This window comes from Plenodomus lingam (assembly GCF_022343315.1).
Source record: "Plenodomus lingam strain CAN1 chromosome Unknown contig_12, whole genome shotgun sequence".
Classification (NCBI taxonomy): Eukaryota; Fungi; Ascomycota; class Dothideomycetes; order Pleosporales; family Leptosphaeriaceae; genus Plenodomus; species Plenodomus lingam.
The window spans coordinates 259,582-280,115 of record NW_027093930.1 but is presented as its reverse complement, the minus strand read 5'-3'; the positions used below and the strand labels follow the sequence as shown (position 1 = coordinate 280,115).

The 20,534-nt window shown below is 45.1% G+C and overlaps 6 protein-coding genes across 6 annotated transcripts; 3 read left to right on the top strand and 3 right to left on the bottom strand.

The window, feature by feature from the left end:
* Window positions 1–1,001: 1,001 nt before the first annotated feature.
* Window positions 1,002–2,870, top strand: IAQ61_001326 (uncharacterized protein; the record flags this gene model as incomplete). Its single annotated transcript, XM_066095061.1, has 1 exon — window positions 1,002–2,870. The coding sequence occupies one exon, from the start codon at window positions 1,002–1,004 to the stop codon at window positions 2,868–2,870; it is 1,869 nt and encodes a 622-aa protein (XP_065954909.1).
* Window positions 2,871–3,382: 512 nt separating this feature from the next.
* Window positions 3,383–3,670, top strand: IAQ61_001325 (uncharacterized protein; the record flags this gene model as incomplete). The annotated part of the gene is made up of 1 exon (XM_003839584.2): window positions 3,383–3,670. The coding sequence occupies one exon, from the start codon at window positions 3,383–3,385 to the stop codon at window positions 3,668–3,670; it is 288 nt and encodes a 95-aa protein (XP_003839632.2).
* A 1,587-nt stretch (window positions 3,671–5,257) lies between these two features.
* On the bottom strand, window positions 5,258–6,435 carry IAQ61_001324 (uncharacterized protein; the record flags this gene model as incomplete). The annotated part of the gene is made up of 2 exons (XM_003839583.1): window positions 5,258–6,215; window positions 6,293–6,435. The coding sequence occupies 2 exons, from the start codon at window positions 6,433–6,435 to the stop codon at window positions 5,258–5,260; spliced, it is 1,101 nt and encodes a 366-aa protein (XP_003839631.1).
* An 8,662-nt stretch (window positions 6,436–15,097) lies between these two features.
* On the bottom strand, window positions 15,098–15,466 carry IAQ61_001323 (uncharacterized protein; the record flags this gene model as incomplete). Its single annotated transcript, XM_003839581.1, has 1 exon — window positions 15,098–15,466. The coding sequence occupies one exon, from the start codon at window positions 15,464–15,466 to the stop codon at window positions 15,098–15,100; it is 369 nt and encodes a 122-aa protein (XP_003839629.1).
* Window positions 15,467–16,582: 1,116 nt separating this feature from the next.
* IAQ61_001322 (uncharacterized protein) lies at window positions 16,583–16,983 on the top strand (the record flags this gene model as incomplete). The annotated part of the gene is made up of 2 exons (XM_003839580.2): window positions 16,583–16,631; window positions 16,778–16,983. The coding sequence occupies 2 exons, from the start codon at window positions 16,583–16,585 to the stop codon at window positions 16,981–16,983; spliced, it is 255 nt and encodes an 84-aa protein (XP_003839628.2).
* A 1,251-nt stretch (window positions 16,984–18,234) lies between these two features.
* On the bottom strand, window positions 18,235–20,025 carry IAQ61_001321 (uncharacterized protein; the record flags this gene model as incomplete). The annotated part of the gene is made up of 1 exon (XM_003839578.2): window positions 18,235–20,025. One exon carries the CDS (start codon window positions 20,023–20,025, stop codon window positions 18,235–18,237), a length of 1,791 nt encoding a protein of 596 aa, XP_003839626.2.
* Between the last annotated feature and the right edge of the window lie 509 nt (window positions 20,026–20,534).

The following is a 20,534-nucleotide window of genomic DNA, read 5'->3' as shown; positions in this document are numbered from 1 at the left end:
TATCACGACCACCTCTATGACGTCTTACTTGGTATCGAGTAAAGTTGTAAAATATCGCATAATGAATGCTCCTAATTAAAACTATGGTAATCTGTAGCCTATCCCGCATCAGGGGAGGCCAGTCATCTGAAGGGCCAATGCAATGTCTTAGACTGAAGTACTCAGCTATGGCATTCTCTCGCTAATCGTAAATTTTGACAATGATTACATATGCATGGTTTGAAAATTCTCTCATTCTTTGAGAAACACTCACAACTGGAGCTTCTCCTATAAACTGGTACTTGGATTGAATTGAAATGAACAATGATGTGAAGCGTTCAGAAAGCAAGTCTACCCCTACTATGATTCACATCAATATAAGTTGGCCCTCAAAAGTCTTGTGTCTCCTTATGTAGTACTGAATAGAAAAACGTCAATGGTAATGGAACAAAGCGATAACCCCGTAATGCACTAATAGTCGAGCCGAACATTTGTATGCATGAGGAGAGCACTTGCCAGCATGCAATCCTTCGTGGATATCTATATCCTTGTGATGTACTGAACTACAACCTCGTAGATAATCAGGCGGAAGTCGAAAACGATAACGGATTAATCACCGCCCCAATTAAGTGTGTTGAGTGCAGTCGTGATGATAACAACTTGAACGATAATCTTGGACCGGACATGCCTGTATATAATGCTTCAACTTGTATGGCCGCGGAAGGTATACTTAACTCTAAGTTTCTCCCTCTTTTACGAGATCACATCCGTTTTGTTTATACATGTTGTATCCCAGGCAGACATGAAGATAATCATCTCAGCTCTGGCCACGCTCTCATTGACGAGGACTACGCTCGCTTCTCCATTGGCGCCTCAATCTGAACTTATTCTATTCAGATCTCTCTTGATCACATCAGACTCGATACACAACATCCACATTGATTACAGCGAAGAAGACTTCGAGGGTGAAGTTAAGGTGGTCTACGGAGACTGTGATATACTGGATCAAAACCAAGGGCATCATGACATTGCTTCACATTGGATCAATAGGACCAGACGCCCCAACCGACTCGTTTGGATCGTTCCCAAGGCCATCGTACACGGAGGCTGCTTGTGAGTGCCTTGATTCATACTTTGAAGCTGGCACTGATCATGCATTCTTCATTCGAAGACAGGCTTACTCAGGATCGACACTCATTGGGCACTCGACTCCGATATTTGTAAAGCACCAACCCAAGAAGAGAGAGGAAATCTCGAAGGTAGCCGACATGATGGGCCCTTGGTTTGATGGTGTAGCCTATATGCAGTCCAAACACAACAACGGTTCATTTGTAACAGTTGAGAAGAGCAAAAAGATCGCCATCGTTGGAGGAGGAATGTCAGGATTGATGACCAGCCTCCTTCTGGACTCCGTGGGTGTCCATAATTGGCATATGATCGAATCCTCACACCGTATCGGAGGACGTATTCGAACCAAGTATCTTGCCGGTAGCACCCCAGATCAGTATCAGTATCAAGAGATGGGCCCCATGCGCTTCCCAGTATCGACCAACTATGCAGGCACAAACGAAACTCTAGACATCCAGGACCATAAGATGGTCTTTCAACTTGCAGATGAATTGAACCGGATGAATGGCAACGACAGCAGCCTTTCCATCAACTTCATTCCATGGATTCAAGCTAGCGACAATGTACCAGCCAACTCAAATGGTTTCCGACTGGAAAACGGACGCATTCCTAGCGCAGCAATGATTAGAGCTAACCGAACCGCGAATACATTGCCAGCTGCAGAAGGTCCGGATGTGGTGGCCCAAATACAAGCCGAAGCAGCTCTCGAAGAATTCATCGGCATTGACCCTGGTGTCCTCCAAAATGTTTCATTAAATATATATCAAGCACACAGGGAGGCTGTCAAAAAAGGCTTGTTCAATTGGTCTGAGGCTGCATATCTCAGGTATGCGTTGAATCAGAGCACTGACGTGGTGGATTTTATGAAAGGCACTGGGAACAGCCCAATGTGGCAATATAACACGGTATACAGTGGTGCGACAACCTGGCGAACAATCGATAAAGGACTCGAGACGCTCCCTCAAGCTTTCCTCCCACATGTGCAGAGTCGGCTGACGCTGGGCCGCAAGATTACTGGTTTGGATTATGATAGTGATGGCGAAAAGGTCACGGTCGAATGGCGTCGGGATCCTTTCGACTTGGAGACCCAAAGTGAGCAATATGACTATGCTGTCGTCTCGGCTCCATTTTCGAAGGTGAGACTTTGGAATCTCCCTAGGTACTCCTCGCTTTTATCCCGGGCTATCAGCAATATGAATTATCAGCAGTCGTGTAAGGTCGCACTGCATTACAAGACACGTTTCTGGGAGAAGTTATCACCCCCAATCCTCGGTGGCTGCGGTTCTGTTGATATACCAGGCGTTGGATCGGTTTGTTACCCATCATACAAGATCAACTCAACGGGACCGGGCGTCATTCTTGGTTCCTATCTTTCCGGCAGTATAGCTCGCTCACTTGGTGCTCTAAGCACAGCCGATCACATTGCCCTCGTCCAACGTGCTATGGTAGAGGTTCATGGAGAGGTTGCGAATGAGCAATTCACTGGCGCGTTCGACCGCCAGTGCTGGGAGACAGACGAACATTCAGCTGGTGCTTGGGCTGCACCCCTTGTCGGCCAACAAGACCTTTACCTTCCCGCGTATTATAAGACAGAAATGAAGACGATCTTTATCGGCGAACACACCAGTTACACTCACGCCTGGATCTTCTCAGCGCTGGACTCTGCAGTGCGTGGGACCTCCCAGCTGCTGTTAGATATGGGTCTGGTGGACGAAGCGAAGCAAATTGTTGAGACTTGGATGGGCAGGTGGATCCACATGTAATCTTGGCCTGGTATGAAGAGACTGGTATAACGCTCGAAGATGTGCGGTGGAGATATGGTCGAGGATCGAAGTATCATGACTGAGTATGCATGGTTTGAATCCAATACCATGACAATACGCCATGAGTTACTGGTACCGGCAACTAGTGAAATTGCAACATCCTAGTCAGGTATGAGAACTACATTGTTTGTCACTCTGCGGCGCTGCATTTTTCGGCGCAGAAGCCTTCGTGGAGTGTATCCACAGCAGATTGATCGAATCGAGCGTGTTCTCATATTCATGTGCACAAGAGTGATTTTCGATTGGCCCTACCTTATCAATAATGTGCGGTTTTACCGCTACTTCCGCCACATTCACCATGAGGTCGGATGTTTGGCGCCTATATCCAGACGCGTTGCCACTGATACAACATCCACTCCTCACAAGAACATAGCGCAGTCGTATAAGACATTGTGTTTATTTTATTCGTCTATCATAAAAAAAGATCCTTCATGCAGCGGTTCATCGCTACAATGCCAGAAACATATGACCACAACCACCAGCCCGTCGACTACCACATGGCCCGCGTCAACGGCATACTGCACCGTATCACCGCCGGCTCAGGAGCTCCACTACTCCTCCTACGCGGAACTCCCAAGAATCACTATTCCTGGTACCGTCGTATCCTTTTCCTCAGTTCACACTTCACTCTCATCGGCCCAGACCTGCGCGGCCTCGGTATCATTGACAACCCCCCGCTTCTGGAGGCTATAAGGGCCGGACAAACGCAAAAGACTTGGCCAAACTCACGACCCAACTAGCTCAAGAGATTCTTGCTGTCAATGGTAAATATCGCGGTGCAGCATTCGCGTTTTGCCTCATAGGTAACATGTGGATCACGTGACGTACCTCGTACTTTGCAAGATGGCGTTATCTTCTACTTTAATTTAAGAAAAGTAGTCATACTTTACGCAGGACATCATCATCACGTACCAAAGATGAACATCCAAGGAAAGAAAAAGGAGTACTAGACGTATTTCATGAAAGCGGAGTGTGATAATCCCAGTGCACTTGATTAGGTTGCGATTCATGAATGGATAAGGTGTTCAAAGGCGCCCAGGGGACTGAGGGAGATTATGGAAACGTATAGAAGTCATTGAGTGAATGTTAAGGATGAGCAGGAGATTTTGAAGAAGGGGAAGCTGGAGGCGAGGGATATGACAGTTGGTGCACCGGAGTCGGTACGTCCGTGGCATGTAGCATTGACTGACGGTATATAGATTTGTTGGCCCACTGGTAGAAGAGCAAATATCGATTGATGGTAGCTGACTATATGTGGAAATAGCGGAGGCGTTTGGGATTGTGGTCATCGTCTTCCACTCGAGCAACCAAAGTGATTGGCCAACATTTTGTTAGATTTTCTGCAGTAATCCAATGGTAGCGGAAGAAGTTCGGGTATTATCGCTATTAATCGCTTATTGTAGAAGAGACAAATTGTTATTCTGCAGAGGAGTGATAAGCTTTCAAGGGTCTAGAGCGGATAAGGGTATCGCAATGGTATTTGCTGAGGGATCCTGAAAAAAAAAGTTGACAAGTTTCGAGCATGAACTGTACAATGCGGATGCCTTGGACAGGTTCGACCTTCGGGCCATTGGCTGAAGACATCAATGTACCTTGGGAAGACATGAAGGGATCGTGCGTGAAATCTCCTCAGACGCTTGCTATTTTCAGACAGTAGAAGTACGCTGCCCAGCGCCAGTAGTGTTGATGGTCGCAGCATGCGCTACAGCTTTGCGACTGCGAAGAGCTCGTCGAGCCCAAGTCTGAAACGCGCAAATTTTTTCATGGCGAGAGCACACTGCGAGCTACCAACGCTGCTCACGGCCTGCGATAGTTCCGTCACCTCTGAGACAATTTCCTCCAGGTCTCGGCCGACAGAGTAGCGATACATGACCAGTGTCGTAATTCTAGTGTATCAGGATGTCCATGTAAATTGGCGTCTAAGAAGCTTCGCAGTAGTGGCGAGTCCCTAGCAAAGGATCCTGTGCGGGAGATGTGCGGGAGACATAGAGTTTGTGCAGGCCCTTTACGGTGAGAGTGTCGCGTTTCGTCGGCCGTGATATCGAATCGATAATAATGCGTGAAGAGTGATGGAATTAAAGCATTAGGCGCATTTCGTCGGCGCCAAAAAAGGAGTAATCACACGAATGCGTCGATGCGCCAAAGAACGCAGATTTTACACAATGCTGGAAGCAGTATCTGGAAGCAGTACGATTGACCTCTTGAAATCAGTAAGGTCAAATGTGTGGTCGAACGCCCCCAAACGCCATGACTATGCAACGCTATGCTCATCCAATAACCGTCTCTTTTCTCTCATTAAAAACATCAATAAAAGGCGGTGCATCCGTCTAGTCACGGATCACGTTTTGCTCCTGTTCGGTGATGATGCCGCCAATATTGTCGGCGAAAAACTTCTGAATGGGAAGGGTGATGGCGTTCATTATGTTGTCCTGAAAATCTTCCTTGACCTTTTGTTTCTCAAACCAGTAGTGGCGAACAAATTTGCCCTGGCAATTGCTGACAGTGACGCCAGGAAAGCCGTTGGCCTCACCACACTCGAGTTCCTTGATATACTGTTCGTAGTCGTAGCGGATGTACTCTCCGAAAGCAGACTGCTCGTGAAATTTCGGCTGCTTCCACTGTGAGCAATTGGCGTAGCGAACGTCGTCGGGACATTCGTGCCATGCTTTTAGAATCGGCATCGTGTTTTCGTTCTTCTGAACCATCATGAAGCCCGTGTTGGTTAGGGTCCGGTTAAATCGGTCCGAGTTGAACTGCGGCTCCTCAGCACTCCATGGATCCTTCGCCATGACGAAAGAATGTTGCGACTTGATGTCCCAGTAGTTCAGCATCCACTCGATGGGCACATGCAGGAAGCGAAAGGCGGCGTCGGCGTCGAGGAAGACGATGAACTTGTAGTTGTTGATGTGGTTTGCGAGTGCAGACGGCTTGATCCAGGTAGCATGGCGGTCTTCAAATTCATGGGCATGGACAAACTTGTAGTCGTAGCCATGGATCAGGGCGTACGTGTAGTGGTTAAAGACACCACCCGAAACGTGTCCAAGATTGCGCCACTCGAATGCCCCCTTTTTGTAGTCGTCGGTCGACTGGAGCGGTCGCGTCTCCAGATCTAGGATCAGGACCTCGCTGCCTAGTTTCTTGGTATACTGGGGATTGGGTGGCAGTTGGATGTGGTTGCCATCGGGATCGCGAATGTAGGGAGCGGTGGGCGACAGCTTCAGGTTGTCGTACAACAACCGTAGGACTTCGCTGATGGGGACGTCTGCCTTTGAATTTGCATGGCCTCTGTGGACGTTGTCCGTCAGAGGTACTCGCTGTAGAGAGAATGGGGGCAAGGAAGAGACGTGGAAAGTGCGACGTACAAATCAACATGTCCATGTGCGAATGGCATGCGCGAAGGACTCTGCCAAGCCAGGAAAGCGAAGAAGAAGATCAACACAGCTCCCACGCTCACCAAGAGCGTGAACAAGGGGTTGCGCCCTCCAATGGATGATGGCAGCATCATGGTCGTCGCAAGTCGCCAGTCGCCAGTCGCCAGCCGCTAGTTGCAAATCGCAGGAGAGAGAGCGCAGGTCGCAAGGCGCAGATTTCCTGAGGCTGACCAAAATCCAGACGAGGTCGAGGGTAGATGGGCGCGGCGGGGTTTGACGAGACGATAGGGGCAGGCACTCTAGAGTAGCAGCGTGCCACACAGGAACACAGGAACAGGCACATTGGAAAGGATGATCGCCACCTACCACCCGACAGCCGCTCTACCGCTCTATCGCTCTAGCGTCGGCGAAAGAATGGAATATTCGGGCCAGCGATCCACCTTGCCACCCCACCACTTTTGTCTTGAGGCTGCGATTCCGCCTATACAGACTGATTCGGGTGTTGCGAAAGCACTCCTACTATCGCTCCATTAGCAGTCATCAAAGGTTTCTTGTTGGCCTACTATGGCTGTGAAATCAACCTGTATTGCATGGTTGAGATGCTGGTCTTCGGTTACCACACCACCCAGCCACCCTGCCTTCCCCCCCCCCCCCCAACCGACACGAGAAAGCCATCGGCCAAAGTTAGGCGTGCATGAGATGGCGCGTGGCCATGGCCTCGTCAGACGAGATTGCGCTTGGCAGATCCTAAAGCTCTTCCGGCGCCTACCTGCTAGAGTACTACTCTACTATCTGGAATCCTTTAAGAGTATAAACCTTGAAGTCAACACGGCAGACGCCAATAGGATAGCGTTTGGCCACGGCCTATGTGTCCATAGCAGAGCAACATCGTTCCCCCCTCTCCAATTCATGTGCCGTCCACATTCGTTTCTGGGTGCATTCTGGACCAATCAAGCAGGTGGCCAAGGGGGAATAAAGCCTAAAAGGAGTCGTCAGGTCACAGGTGGGTCCTGGGGCAAATTCGGACGACGCTAGACTGCTTCGAGTTGTTAGTGGGCCTCGGATGGTGGTGGCATGTCATATGACCATGGGTTTAGCGTTGGGCGACTTGGGCTTTACTCTAAGTGGTTAGAATATCCCTATAGGTTCAAGTCCACGTCACAGCGGCAAATTTTTATAGTTATATAAACTAGCCTATAGTTAAGTATAAATTAGGGTAATTTAAGCAAGTAAACGCAGTTTTTATTACTATCTTTTTTAAATATATTCTAAACCTATTCTTAATAATATATAGGCGTTCCTAAATACTATACTAGAGTTTAGTATAATAGTACTAGATAATATATCTAAACTAGATAGTAATATTAGAGATAAATTTAGGCAACTATATAAAGTGCTAGAGGAGGATAGTAGTAGTAGTATTAAGGAAGTAAGTAAAAGTAAATAGAACAAGTTTAGAATAAGTTAGTAACACATTATAGGGGCATAATATATACCTTACTTATAGTAATAGTTAAGGACTACTACTTACACTAGCAATTATTAAGTATATAGCTATTCTCCTAGTATACCCTTAATTATATAGCTAAGGGTATAGGTATATAATACTAGTTTAGTAATATAAAGATAGCTCTTACCTAATAAGAGAAGAGGTGCTTGTGCAGGCTACACAGGTAACACGTTAAGAACACGTTCTTAAATTATTCTAATTCTAGTAGGTATAATACTCCTACTAGTCTATCTATCTTAATAGGCCTACAACTTTACTATTCTTTAATAGCTAGCTAGCAAGCTAGTATAAATACTAATACTCTAGGGTAAAAGCGTGTAAGTATCTTAAGAACACGTTATAAATATATTCTTATTATATTATTAATAATATATTATATAATTAGATCTAAACCTTAAAAAGTATAGTACCTAAGAAAATTCTATAAAGAGAACTATAAATAAGAAGCTATTATTATAGCCTTATTAAGCGCTTCTCTTTAAGGATTTATAAGGACTACTAGGTGTCTTATTATCCTATAATAAGGACTATAGTAAATTAGGTAGGGAGCGAAACTTAAATATATTTAAAACGTGTTAATAATAAGTTAGTAAATTATAGAACAGGCTTAACTATATATTAGCTATTAGAACTATAGCCTAATATCTGCTACTAGGAAAAAATATTATTTTAGTTAGGTACTACTAGAGGTAGACTCTATATATCTATAAGGTCTTCTAACTAGAGAGATATTAAATCTTTCTAGTAGTCCTGCTTTATATTCTGTAGTTAAGCTATAGTTAAGCTAGATAAAAAAGTGTGGTAGGCATATTATAACCTATTCCTAACATGTTCCTAATATATTCTAGGTATTAATTATCTATAAGGGCAAGGATCTCTATTTAAAATCCTGTGTAAAGTTACCTTTTAAGTAATTATACTAATAGATATAGTAGCAATACCTTTTTTTACTATTATTTCTTTTAGTATATATACACATATACCTCCTCCTCCCTTAATACTATCTAATAGTAATATTAAGGAAGTAGTAAAGGTGTTATAGCCTATGCTTACTCTATAGCTTATGTAATATAAGTTATTTATAACCTATTATAAATATATTCCTAACTTATTATAGCCTAGTTCCTAAACTTAACCTAGCTCTAAACCTATCTCTAACTTAAAGGTTTCTATTCTATTAAAGAAATATATATTAGCTTTATAAATAAAGATAAAATCTTGTGTATTATAAAGTGTAAAAAGCTTCTATAGTTCCTATTTAAGAGTAGCCTTAGAGGAGTACACTATAAGTAGAGGATAAAGCATTAGGATCCTAAAACTATATATAGTGTAAGAGAACAGGTTTAGAATATATTACTAACACGTTACTATAGGCGTATATATAGTAAATCTTTATATTAAGCTTAGGTAACTTAATTATTTACCTTTTTAAAGAGTAGGTATTAATTCTATTAGATTAAGACACGTTCTAGATAGATATATTATATAAGAGGTTATATAGGGTATAGGTAGAGATTCTAATAGTAATCTTCTACCTATAGGAAAAGAAGCGTACGCATTAAGAATAGGTTTATAACATGTTTCTAACACGTTGCAGTTATTATACTTAGCTAAATTATTATAGATAAGGATATAACTAAGATATATTAAGTTACTATTACTAACTTCTTTTAGAAGTGTAAAGCACTTATAAAAAGACAAGTGTTATAGAGGTATATTTACTTATAGGGATTCTATAGGACTACTATTAATATGTGTAATAAGCAGATAATAGGCAAGTTTTATAGCGCACTGCAATATATTTATAACGTGTTTCTAACTTATTTTTAGGACTTAGGCGCTATCTCTAGTTAATTAATCCCTATAAGCGTAACTAGCGCTAGCAACTTTAATCTTATATAAGATTTTGTTAAGTACATCTATAAAGAAGTATTCACAAAGTATATAAAAGAGAGCTAGATAATACTACCTCTTTATATCTAAGTAAATTACTATAGGCATTAATAGCAGAGGAATACTTTTAGCTTACTAACCTCCTCTTACGTAAGTAAATATATTCTAAACCTATTCTAAATATATTCCTAACTTATTCTTATATAATTAGAACACAAACCCTCTAAAGATACCTAAAACTAGGTAATCTATAAGAAAAACCTAGTAATTACTACTAGGATTATGCAATACTATAGTGAAATATTAAAAGAGGTATAGGAAAAACTAGAATCTTATTTAAATATAGCTAAGCAAGCAGGCTAGAAAGGATATAAAACTAGTAAGTATATAAGTATTCTTAAGGCTACTTAGAAGTAAGTTTATAACCTATTCTTAACCTATTAGAATTATATAAGTAATATTATATAGTGCACACTAGATAGATCTACAGGATATAAAAGAGTTTAAAGCCTAGAGCAAGTTTAGAATACGCTATAACTATAGAACTCCTAATAGGCTTAAGCAAAGGTACCTTAAAAAGCTTTAGAGGGGAGAAAGTAAGTCTTATACTAGTGTTATACATATTTACTAATTAAAATGTGTTTAGAACGTGTTTAGAACACGTCCTATAATAATAATAATACTCTAGATAATAATAAAGCAAGTCTTGCTATATCTAACTTAACTAGATATATCTTAGTCCTAATAAGAAATAAAAGAGTACGCTTAAAAGCCTAAAGCTAGAGGGCAAGTAGTAGAGTAGTATTAGAAAGAAGTTTACTAGCCCCTTTTCTATCTTCTCTACTACTAGACTCTTCTCCTCTACTAATAGCAACCTAAAGGTATGCTTTACAAAACACATTTATAATATATTCCTAACTTATTATTAGTCTATAACTATAAACTTTATAATAAAAGGCTCTTCTTAATAATTAGGCTCTAAAGGAGAGAAAAGAAAAGCTAGAGGTAGATAAGGAAGAACTTGTATAGAAAAAGGCACTATTTAAATTATAAAAGGCACAGTTTAAACTTAAGAAAGAGATAGCTACTTTTTATATAAGGTAGGGTTAGTCTATAAATATAGTAACTAGTTCCTAACTAGTTCTTAATATATTCTAGTCTATTATATAAGTATATATAAGTAGATAAATATATATTCTTTCTTCTTCTCTTTCTTCTTCTTTCTTCTTACACTCTATAAGAACTTTTTATATTTAAGAGTTTAATACTATTTTACTATCTATCTTTCCTAATATTATTAGATATAACTAGTTAATATAGTCTATAAAGATCTTTTAAAGTTAGTATATAATAGAATGTATTAGGAACACGTTATAAACTTGTTCTAATACTAAGTAGGATTTATACTAGCGATATATTAAGCTTAAGTTACTTCTATCTAATACTAGGGCATTCTCTCCTATAACATCCTACCTAAATAATAGGTGTATAGTATTTCCTAGCAAGCTTTTCTACTAGGCTATTTAGGCTAGATTAGGGGTATAGAAACTTTGTAGAGTATATATATATACAAGTTAGAACACGTTTATAATATATTAATAACTATTTTAGTATTACTTCTCTAATAGAGGTAATCTTATCTACTACCTTAAGAGGTATTATCCTAAGGTTTAAATAGCCCTAGTAAACTATAGTAGAACTATAATACAAGGTATTATAGAAGCAAGGATCTTCTATAGGAGCTTAATAGTAAATGCTTAAGAATATATTCTAAACACGTTAATAATATATTCTCTACTAGTAGAGCAGACTACACTAAGTGCCTCCTCTAAGGTTTAAGAACCCTCTAAGATAGCTAGTCTATAATAAGAAGTAGTAGCTAGAGTAGAGGCTAAAGAGGAAGCAGAGAGTAAAGAAGAGGAGTAAATAGTTGCTCCCCTTTATACTATAAATAATATTTAGCAAAAGTAGTAAAAAGGAGATATAAGTCTAGTCTCTTAAAACATGTTTAGAATATATTAATAATATATTATAGCTAGACACCTATAAATACTAGATTCTTCTTTAATCTAAGGGACTACTAGAGCTTTATAATACCTATAAAAGTTAAAAGAAAAAGTTATATACTATTAAAGGACCCTATAAAAGTAAATAGTACTTTACTTTTAGTAAATAGAAAAAAAAAGAGAAGAGTAGAGAGTTTATTTTAGTAATTACTACTACCCCTTTAGGTTATATACTATTATATATTATTTATTAGAACCTATTCTTAACACGTTCTTAATATATTCCTACTTATTGCTATTATTATCTCCCTCCCCCTCTCTAGTATCTTCTCTATCCTCCCTATCCTCCCTAGGCTCTATAAAAGTATACTACAAGTAGAACTAGGTAGTATTCTAGCAGGAATTAGTAAGGTCTATACTAGTATTAAAGTAATAGTCTTAAAATATATTAAGAATAGGTTAATAATATATTATAAATAACTTACTATAGCTAGGATAATTATAAGCATAGATAGTATAAGGAACCTAATAACCTTAAATCCTTAGTAGGGTAGATATAGTAACAAAGTTAAGCTATAATAAGTTAGTAACGTGTTTTTAATAGGTTCTTGTAGGCTATACCTTATTACTATTATAGCTACTATAAGTCTTCTTCTAAATTATATTTAGAAGGGTATTAGTATTTATAAGGGGGCCTATAGTAGCTACTAGCTAGGCTTAGAGAACTTCTATAAAATATATTAGTAATAAGTTTTAAATATATTCTAAATAACTTATAGTAAGGAGTATTCTAGTAATTATATATAACCTTTATATAGAAGTCTATATATATTAGTATAATAAGTTAAGAATAGGTTAATAATATATTTACTCTTTACCTTATAGACCTCTATTATAGAGGGCTAGCTAGTCTTCTTAACCCTACTAATCTTATAGTAGGCTATATTAAGCCTATAATCTTTTTTAGTATAGGTATATAGAGTGCCCCTAGTACCTAGAATAGCCTAAGAATATTAGAACCTATTTAGAATATATTTAGAACCTATTCTTACTCTATATAAGGTGCCCTTATTATTAATCTTAGTATAGTAGTAGCGCTCTCTACTCTCTATCTTAACTGCCCTATTAGGGCTAACTATAGGCTATGCCCTAATATTATCTAGGACGTGGCTAAGGGTAAGGTACTATTAATAGTGCTTCTATAACCTATTAAGAACACGTTCTAAATATATTTTAATCTACTTATATAGGATAAGAGGGATATATTAGTAATAGGTATAGTAGTAGTAGCTTATAGTATTATTAGTATAGAATATATTTAGAATAGGTTTAGAACGTATTATAAAATCTTATAGTATAATATTTAGTTAACCTTGCTTAGCTAGCTAGTAAAGCTTAGCATAGCCTAACCCCATGCTAAATACAAGTTCACGCAGCGCTAATTCCATGGTCATATGAACTGCGCCCTCCCTCGGATGCCATCTGTCCAGGTAATTCGGGTCTGCCCCGACGCCCCGTCTCATCTCAACTTCCCTCCCTGTGTTGCGACTTCCTTGACCGCGTCTCTCCCTACTCATGGTCTATGGAAGGATCGTAGAAATTGCAAGGACGAGAAAGTCGTGTGAAGAAGGCCGAGCAGTAGTTTTCTGTGGTCTTGTGGTAGTGTATACTGAACTTCGGACACGGTCGAGACCTCGGTTCATGTGTAGGCTCTCACTTGGAACACGTGAAATTCTTTCCGGTGCTTGGTCACGCAACATGCCTTTTGAGGATGTCGAGGATGTCGAGGATATCAGGTGCTCTCGCCGCTTTACTCGGCACACCACGTTGTTGCCCGCCCGTAGTAGACGTTGAATGAGACCATGCACGTAGCAGAGTAGTGAGTCCAGGGTCCAGACAAAGAAATCCAAACGTTCTTTTTTGCCTTGCCTTGCCCCGGTCCGATCAGTTCATGTCAAAGCACAGGTTCGACCCACCGAATCCCACGTTTTTATTTTTCCGACATGTCCCTGTAGCTGTTCCCGCTACTACTGTGGGTAAAGTAGGTACCAACGCCGATGCCGATACGAAAATCTGGTTCAACCGTCGGCGTACGATTGGCGCGTGAACAAGTGTGGAGAAGGAAGGGATGCGTCGGGACAGTACTGTACATCAAGGACGATCGATTCACATCATAGAACGAAATCACATTTTTTTTTTCTTGCGGAGGTTCGGGTTTCTAGACGGATGGATAGATTGGGTACTTTGGCGCTCGGGTAGTCTCAAAGTCACATGATACGCCACTGCCAGACCTCACATGTGCAGCTATCTTGATGGCATATGACAAGTAACGTGACTCTCAAACCAGCCGAAATGACTAGCACCATAAACTTGCGTTGCGCTGTGCACAGAACACGTGCGACTAGGCGGCCTTGCATTGACGGTTGACCCACTGACACTGCCAGGGACGCCAGCATTGACTTGGACATTTTGCACTGTCAAGATTGATTTTGAATGATTTTACCCGGACAAGCAGGTGACCGAGGTCATCCATTCCCTTGCAGTGGCAGCTCCGTCAAGAGCCATGATGGCTGACGTTCAATACATTCCACGTCGATCTCAATCACCAAGATAAGTCCCGGATAGCCTAGCGCAAGGTAAGTCTCACAGCCAACATCATCACGGACGGACAGAAGATTGGTACGTGGCCAATATCATCAAAGACACGAGACATCTGGAAAGGGTATATGCATTGTCTCCATGGCCATAACCATTGATGGACGACAGATGCAATCAGATCGCACTGGTCCATACGAGCCATTTCCTATCCAAGTAGTAAACTACATCCAAACCTTGCTTCTCCAAGCTTAATTTCCAGAAACGTAAACAGGGTAATAGGTGGTTCAAGCCACAACTAAAGGGGTATCTCCAAACTCCAGCTCCACCAGAGAAAAAAAAAAGGTGTCGTTGTCGCAGCAACAATCGCATCTGCGAGGGGAACCAGAAGTAGGAGGGTTGCCTCGAGCAAGTACAGTTTCCAAATGCGCTCCAGAAGCGCAAGCGGCGTCCGTATTCGCGCGCGCATAAAGCAGTACCGTAGTGTACAGTATAGAAGGGTAGAAGAAGTAGGGAACCATCCGAAAACCAAGTCGACACGAACCAGACCTCGTCCATCGTCTCAGACAATATGCAAGGAAATGGGATTACAAGTGCGATAGTAAACGGGGGGCAAGAAGAAGAAGAAGAAGAAGAAGAAGGGAAAAAGTGAGGTGTATGTAAAGCAAAGAGGGCTAACTAGCAAGGTAGAAGAGAAATAGGGCAAACATGAATCAACGTCCTCGTTTGACTTCGTAAAAGACACGCGAGTACAGCGTGCTATTCGTGGCAGCGCAGAAGCGAGTCTGAGGCTCACAGGACGAGATAGCCGAGGCCAGCAGCGAAAGCTGCAAGCATGGCATTGGCGCTCAGGGAGGAAGCAGCGCCAGTGAACTGGGGTGGGCTGGGCACAACGTTGGAGCCAGTAGGTGCGACCGCAGAGTTGTTACCAGCACTGTACGTGGGATAGACGGCAGTGGGCTCTGGAGCCACAATGGTAGAGGTCTGATTGGCAATGCTGGCAGGAGGAGTACCGGAGAGAGTGACGGTGTTGACACGGTAGACAGTCGAGGTGACGTAGACAGTGGCCTCGTACTGCTCTTCCGAGGTTGGGGTGGAGGATGCCAAGGCGCAGACAAGGAAGGCGAAGAGGACGGCCAACATGTTTTGGAAGGAACGCATCTTGATCAGTTGATTGTTGTTGTTATGTTGGTGGTGGTTGATGTTGTAAGGGCAAGGATCCCAGACAGTGCCTTGACGTGTTGTATATGGGTATGTGTGTGTGTATGTGTATGTATATGGGGCGCAAGCGCGTGTGAAGTTGGTAGGCAACAGCAGTGAAGGAGTGAATGGAGGGTGCTAGGAGTAGCTTTGTGGGCGAGCAGGGCTCGGAAGGTATAAGAAGAAGCTGGGGTAGGTGGAGGGCGCGGACGAGAGAGAGAGAGTGTCTGTGGGTAGCAGGGTGGCCAGAAAGGAAGCTGCGGTAGACAGGCCGGGGAGGGCTTGTGTACTTAAACAGTCGAGCCAATTTCCCAGCACCACTCTTGGGCAGGCGCAATCTCGGAGAACAGAGAGAGGAGCCAATGGCACCTGGGCCGTGGTGGTTGGCTAGTCTGTGGCTAGCGTAGGCCGGGTACCTGACAAGGAAGTGGCCGATCCAGGCACACAACACTGGAAGCGTGGAACAGCAGGAGCAAGTGGAGGCGGGAAAGGAAAAAAAGTGCTTAGCTAGCTGCCTGCTTTGGCAAATCTCTGCACAGTGCCCACAGCCAAACGACAGGGAACATGGAAAAGAAAACTTACAATGGTAGGCACAATACTACTACCGTACTCTAGAAGCGACATACAAAGAGAAGAAAAGTCTGTGCAGTCTTTCTTCTCCACCACCCGGGCCAACGAACCTCTGCCCGTGCGAACACTCTTCCCCAGACCAGTTACCAACCCACGTCAATTTTGCTGTCCATATACCATGTACCATGTACCATGTAATCGACGTGCGCTAATAACTGGCTTGGCTGGCCATGTACCTCCGTCCACACCATGTACATACGTAGAATCAATATTGGTGATAGTCAGCATAGGTACCTAGGCTAGCTATGCTAATTGAAAGTGTATCATGTACCTACCAGTACCCTACGTCCCTGCAGCAACACCCTGGAATGAAGGCACCACTTGCCCCCCTCCCTCCCCCTCACCAGCGACCATCTCACACCGTTCCTGTTACACAGTACCGCCATGGTACCGTACCATGTTCGTCTATCCCGCTCGTCGTCGCTTGCCGCCACTGACCGCTGAAACATGTGCTGCCAAAATGGCCACACCAGTGCCGTCGCCAGCTACCCGTACGGTAAGTGGTAACCTCACACTTGGTTGGGGCACTAAACGTTGAACATACCTTCTCACCGCACCGACTGTACACTGTATCACTTGGCCCTCTACTACCCTCCAATCTACCTACCGCTACACCCTATCCACCACCCTGACTGGAGCCAGCGCACTCCATCTGGCGCGCAAGCACCACAGCCTTTCAGGTACCCGTACCATTCGGCATGGTGCTACTCGAGCCCGTTGCGACGCCGCACAGCGTGGCACTCGAGACAGCCAACCACGGCGCCCATGTCTGGACCTGCTGGCCCCCCGCCACCGCGCGACAGCAACGTGGTCACGCAAGAGCCTCTTCCGGGTTCGCGACGCAGTAGCACTCGTCACAGCTAGTCACAGCTCTAGGTACAGTACACCGGTACGCTACCTGGGGCAAGTGGACACCCACTCAGCCAAGCTTGTCATTCCCTTGTCTCATCCACGCCCTCGCCGGCCAAGGCAAACCAGCAAACAAAGAAAACTCTTCGACGTTGGGCGGCGGTGTGCGGTGTGGGTAACCTGTCGCGTCGTCGCCACATCGGTTGAAGATTGTTTTTTCTGAACAGAGTCTGCGACTATGCGACTCTGCGTGCCCGATGCGCTGTCCATGTGAATTTCACGCAAGACCCTCAACCGGCAAACGTGATATCCACTTGTGCCCACACGCACCACTCTAGCCTCGCTTGTGTCATGGTAGCAGCGGCCTACATAGTCCTCCTGAATCGGTCTTCTTGGAGCCATGCAAAAGCAGCATGCACCGCGGCTCAAAAATCTTCCCTTGATGAATGCCCTCTGTGGTGCTACTACCCTCACCCATGTACACAGGGAGGTACACACTCTGCACACCTCACGGTACAGTAATCATTTCACACTACCCATTGCCATTGTACCTGACACCGGATTCCACTGTGACACACCACACTGTCAGACACTGCGGCTCTTTGGCAATGAAGAATAAGATTGCCAGACTCCAGCCAAGCTATAGCACCATGATTGGCTATAACCGCCAACCCCACCCATGCCATGGCCACTGTGATTTCGCCTTGCTTTCTCATTTCACGCAGCCGCCGCCGCCGCACTGATCCTCTGCCATTCATACCCATGCCGCCAAAGTGACCTGGTAATTTGTACATGGTCCTCTCGCAAGACTTTGATCGTCGCCTTTCCCCCCCCCCCCAATCATACCGAGCCTCGCCCTATATAGGTACCCTACTTGGTACCTAGAGTAGCCATGGCCATTCGATGCTTTGAAAATGGGCGCGCAAACCAACAGGGAGTCTCGTCAACAGAACAGAAGACAAGGGCGAAAAAACTTGACTCATGCAGCCTACAACGCGCCAAAGTTAGCGCCAGCTCTCTTTCCCCTCATGAACGTCTTCAATTCCCCCCCCCCCCCCCCAATGTCTTCAAAGTGGAAAAAACAGATTTCGGTACAATTGAGCCATCAGGTGGAAAGGAGAAGACAATATGCAATCACGTACCTTTGAATGAAATAGAATATGCCCAAGACAAACGCCCACGATGACGTTTTGGTGTCCAGATAGAAATGATAACCGTTGAATCGCTGTGCAGCGCAGACCGACAGACCATCAATCTGCCTCTACCACTTCAGCGCTCTCCCACAACCGTCTGCAAATCTCCTCGGCTTCATCTCGACTGCGTGCACCCTCACTTTCAAAACTCTGCCGGCCCTCGGCATCCCCCTCGTCATCAGCATTCCTGTCGCGACCCTCTTCATGATCATTGAAAATAACACGCGACCTGCGCGACAAACTGGCCCCATCGCTTTCCATCCCAGCCTCGTTACTGAAACTTGTGCTCAGGCTGCCGGAACCGCGCGCGTTTGCGAAACCATGGTTGCTTGAAGCCCCCGGTATGCGACTTTTCCGCGACATGCCCGGAATGTGCTGAATGCGCGCAATCGAGTCCGCAAGGGGGTTTCGGTACCTGCGCACAACTTTGTACTCGACCGTAACGTGGTTGAATTGTTGCTGCAGCCTAGGGTCAAGTCGCCCTTCGCCGTTGGCGTTGTAGTGGATGCCCGACTGCAAGAAGGTGGGACCGCCCGTGCGGGGGAGTGTAACGGGCACTAGTTTCTGAGGTTCAATGGCAGAGGATGCACGCTGCAGCATAAGTTTCTGCTGTGTTCGCGAAGGTGGTAGGTTTGTGGGTGTCGTAGCACCAGAGCGAGACGCCGCCTTGGAGGGAGTATCTGCTCCGCTGACGTTGGGCATCGACTTGTTTCGCTTGCTGTTGTCCAGCTCGCCGTCTTGGCCTGTTCCTGTGCTGCTGTGCGATGGCATGTATGCCCCATCGTGAGGGGTCCCAGCAGAGCCGTCACCATCCATGAAGCGCGATACCAGATCTCTTCCAGGCGTATCCACCAGTGTCGATCCAGCACTTGTACTCACCAAGTGTTGCCGATGTGTCGCTGAGAGTACCGTGGCAGCCACATTGGACGTTTGGGCAGGGTTGTGATGCGAGGCGCTGCGTTGCAGCAGGCGCGACGTGATCATGTCGGCATTAGCTGGTCGCGAGTGGTTCTGTGAACTGCTGCTGCCGTTGGTGCGCGTGTTGTCGCACGTACGATCGGGCAGTGTCTCCGTTGCTGGGACGCCATAGTCCTGGTCACTTCCCGACTGAGAGGCCCCGCCTCCTCTGTTATTCTCCCTGTTCTTCTCGGCCAATTTATGCTGCGCTTCAAGCACGACTGAGTTGGATCGTGTGTTGGAGCGCGTGGTAGTCGGCGACTGGGACGCGCTCTCCTCGGTCCAGCCATCGTCACCGCCCTCTTCTACGTCCTCCTCTTCCTCGTCGTCTCCACCGGCCACATCGAAATGCACTGTTGCTTGTGGCTCTGGAGAAGCGTGCCGTGATCTATTGACACGTTTCAAATGGGTGACGTCGCTCTTGGAGACCTTGACAGCGTGCTTTGCGTGCCCCTTGTGCGCCAGATGTCCGCTGGAGTGGTTCTTGCGTAGGTTGGCCTGCGTGTGTGCTGTGTGCGCTGCTCTCACAATGGCCCCAGACGAGGCATTGCGCTTGACACTGGGCCGAGGACTGCTGGGAGCAGAGAGGGAGGCTCCTGACTGCGAGCGGCGATGGTGTCGCCCCGTGCTGTCAGCCGTGTGCGCCTGTGCCTGCTGTGTGTGTTGGGCCGCCTGTGCTGCTTTGTTCAGCTTGTTCAGGTTCTTGCCAAACGACGCGTTCCGCTGCACACGCTGGCCAACGACATGATGGCCATGGCCCCGGGTTTTGTGGTGAGCCGGCCGGGCGTGGCCTTCGGATGGTGACTGCGATGGCTGCGACTGCGACGAAGACTGCCTCGTCATGGCCGCGGGTCGCTTGGCTCGCGAATGGGCGTCGTCGGCAGACGCCATGCCTGCGTCTTCGCAAAAGGGAGAGTGGGAGGGGGCAGGCGGCGGTGCTGTGTCGTCAAGTCCAAGTCTGGGGCGGACAGCTGTGGTTGATATCCTTGTGCGGGGAGGGGGGAGGGAATGCTATCGAGGGTCTATGGGTGGCGCACCTCTACATACGGGGTGCCCAAGAGGGGAGCAGCCAGCGTCGAGGTTCGTGGTGCTGGCAAGTAGCTCAGCGGGCGTCCATGGGATATCAATTGCAGGTGTGGGAGCACGGGAGCGTGGTACGGCGTGTGCCACGTTAGTCCCAGTAACAATGACAGTCAGTTGAACCGTGGTGGGAGTGCCCAGGTGCAGTACCTACCAGTCTCGGTCAAAAGAGAAGGCGGTGAAGTCGCCCGACCTGTTTTCGGCTGACCGCGGCCCGCCCGTCACCACACTGGTCACGGCAGCACCATCACCAACCCTTTCCTGTTTGCTCTTCTCACCATACTACAGAAGAGACTTCTGCAGATGAAACAGCATTGAGC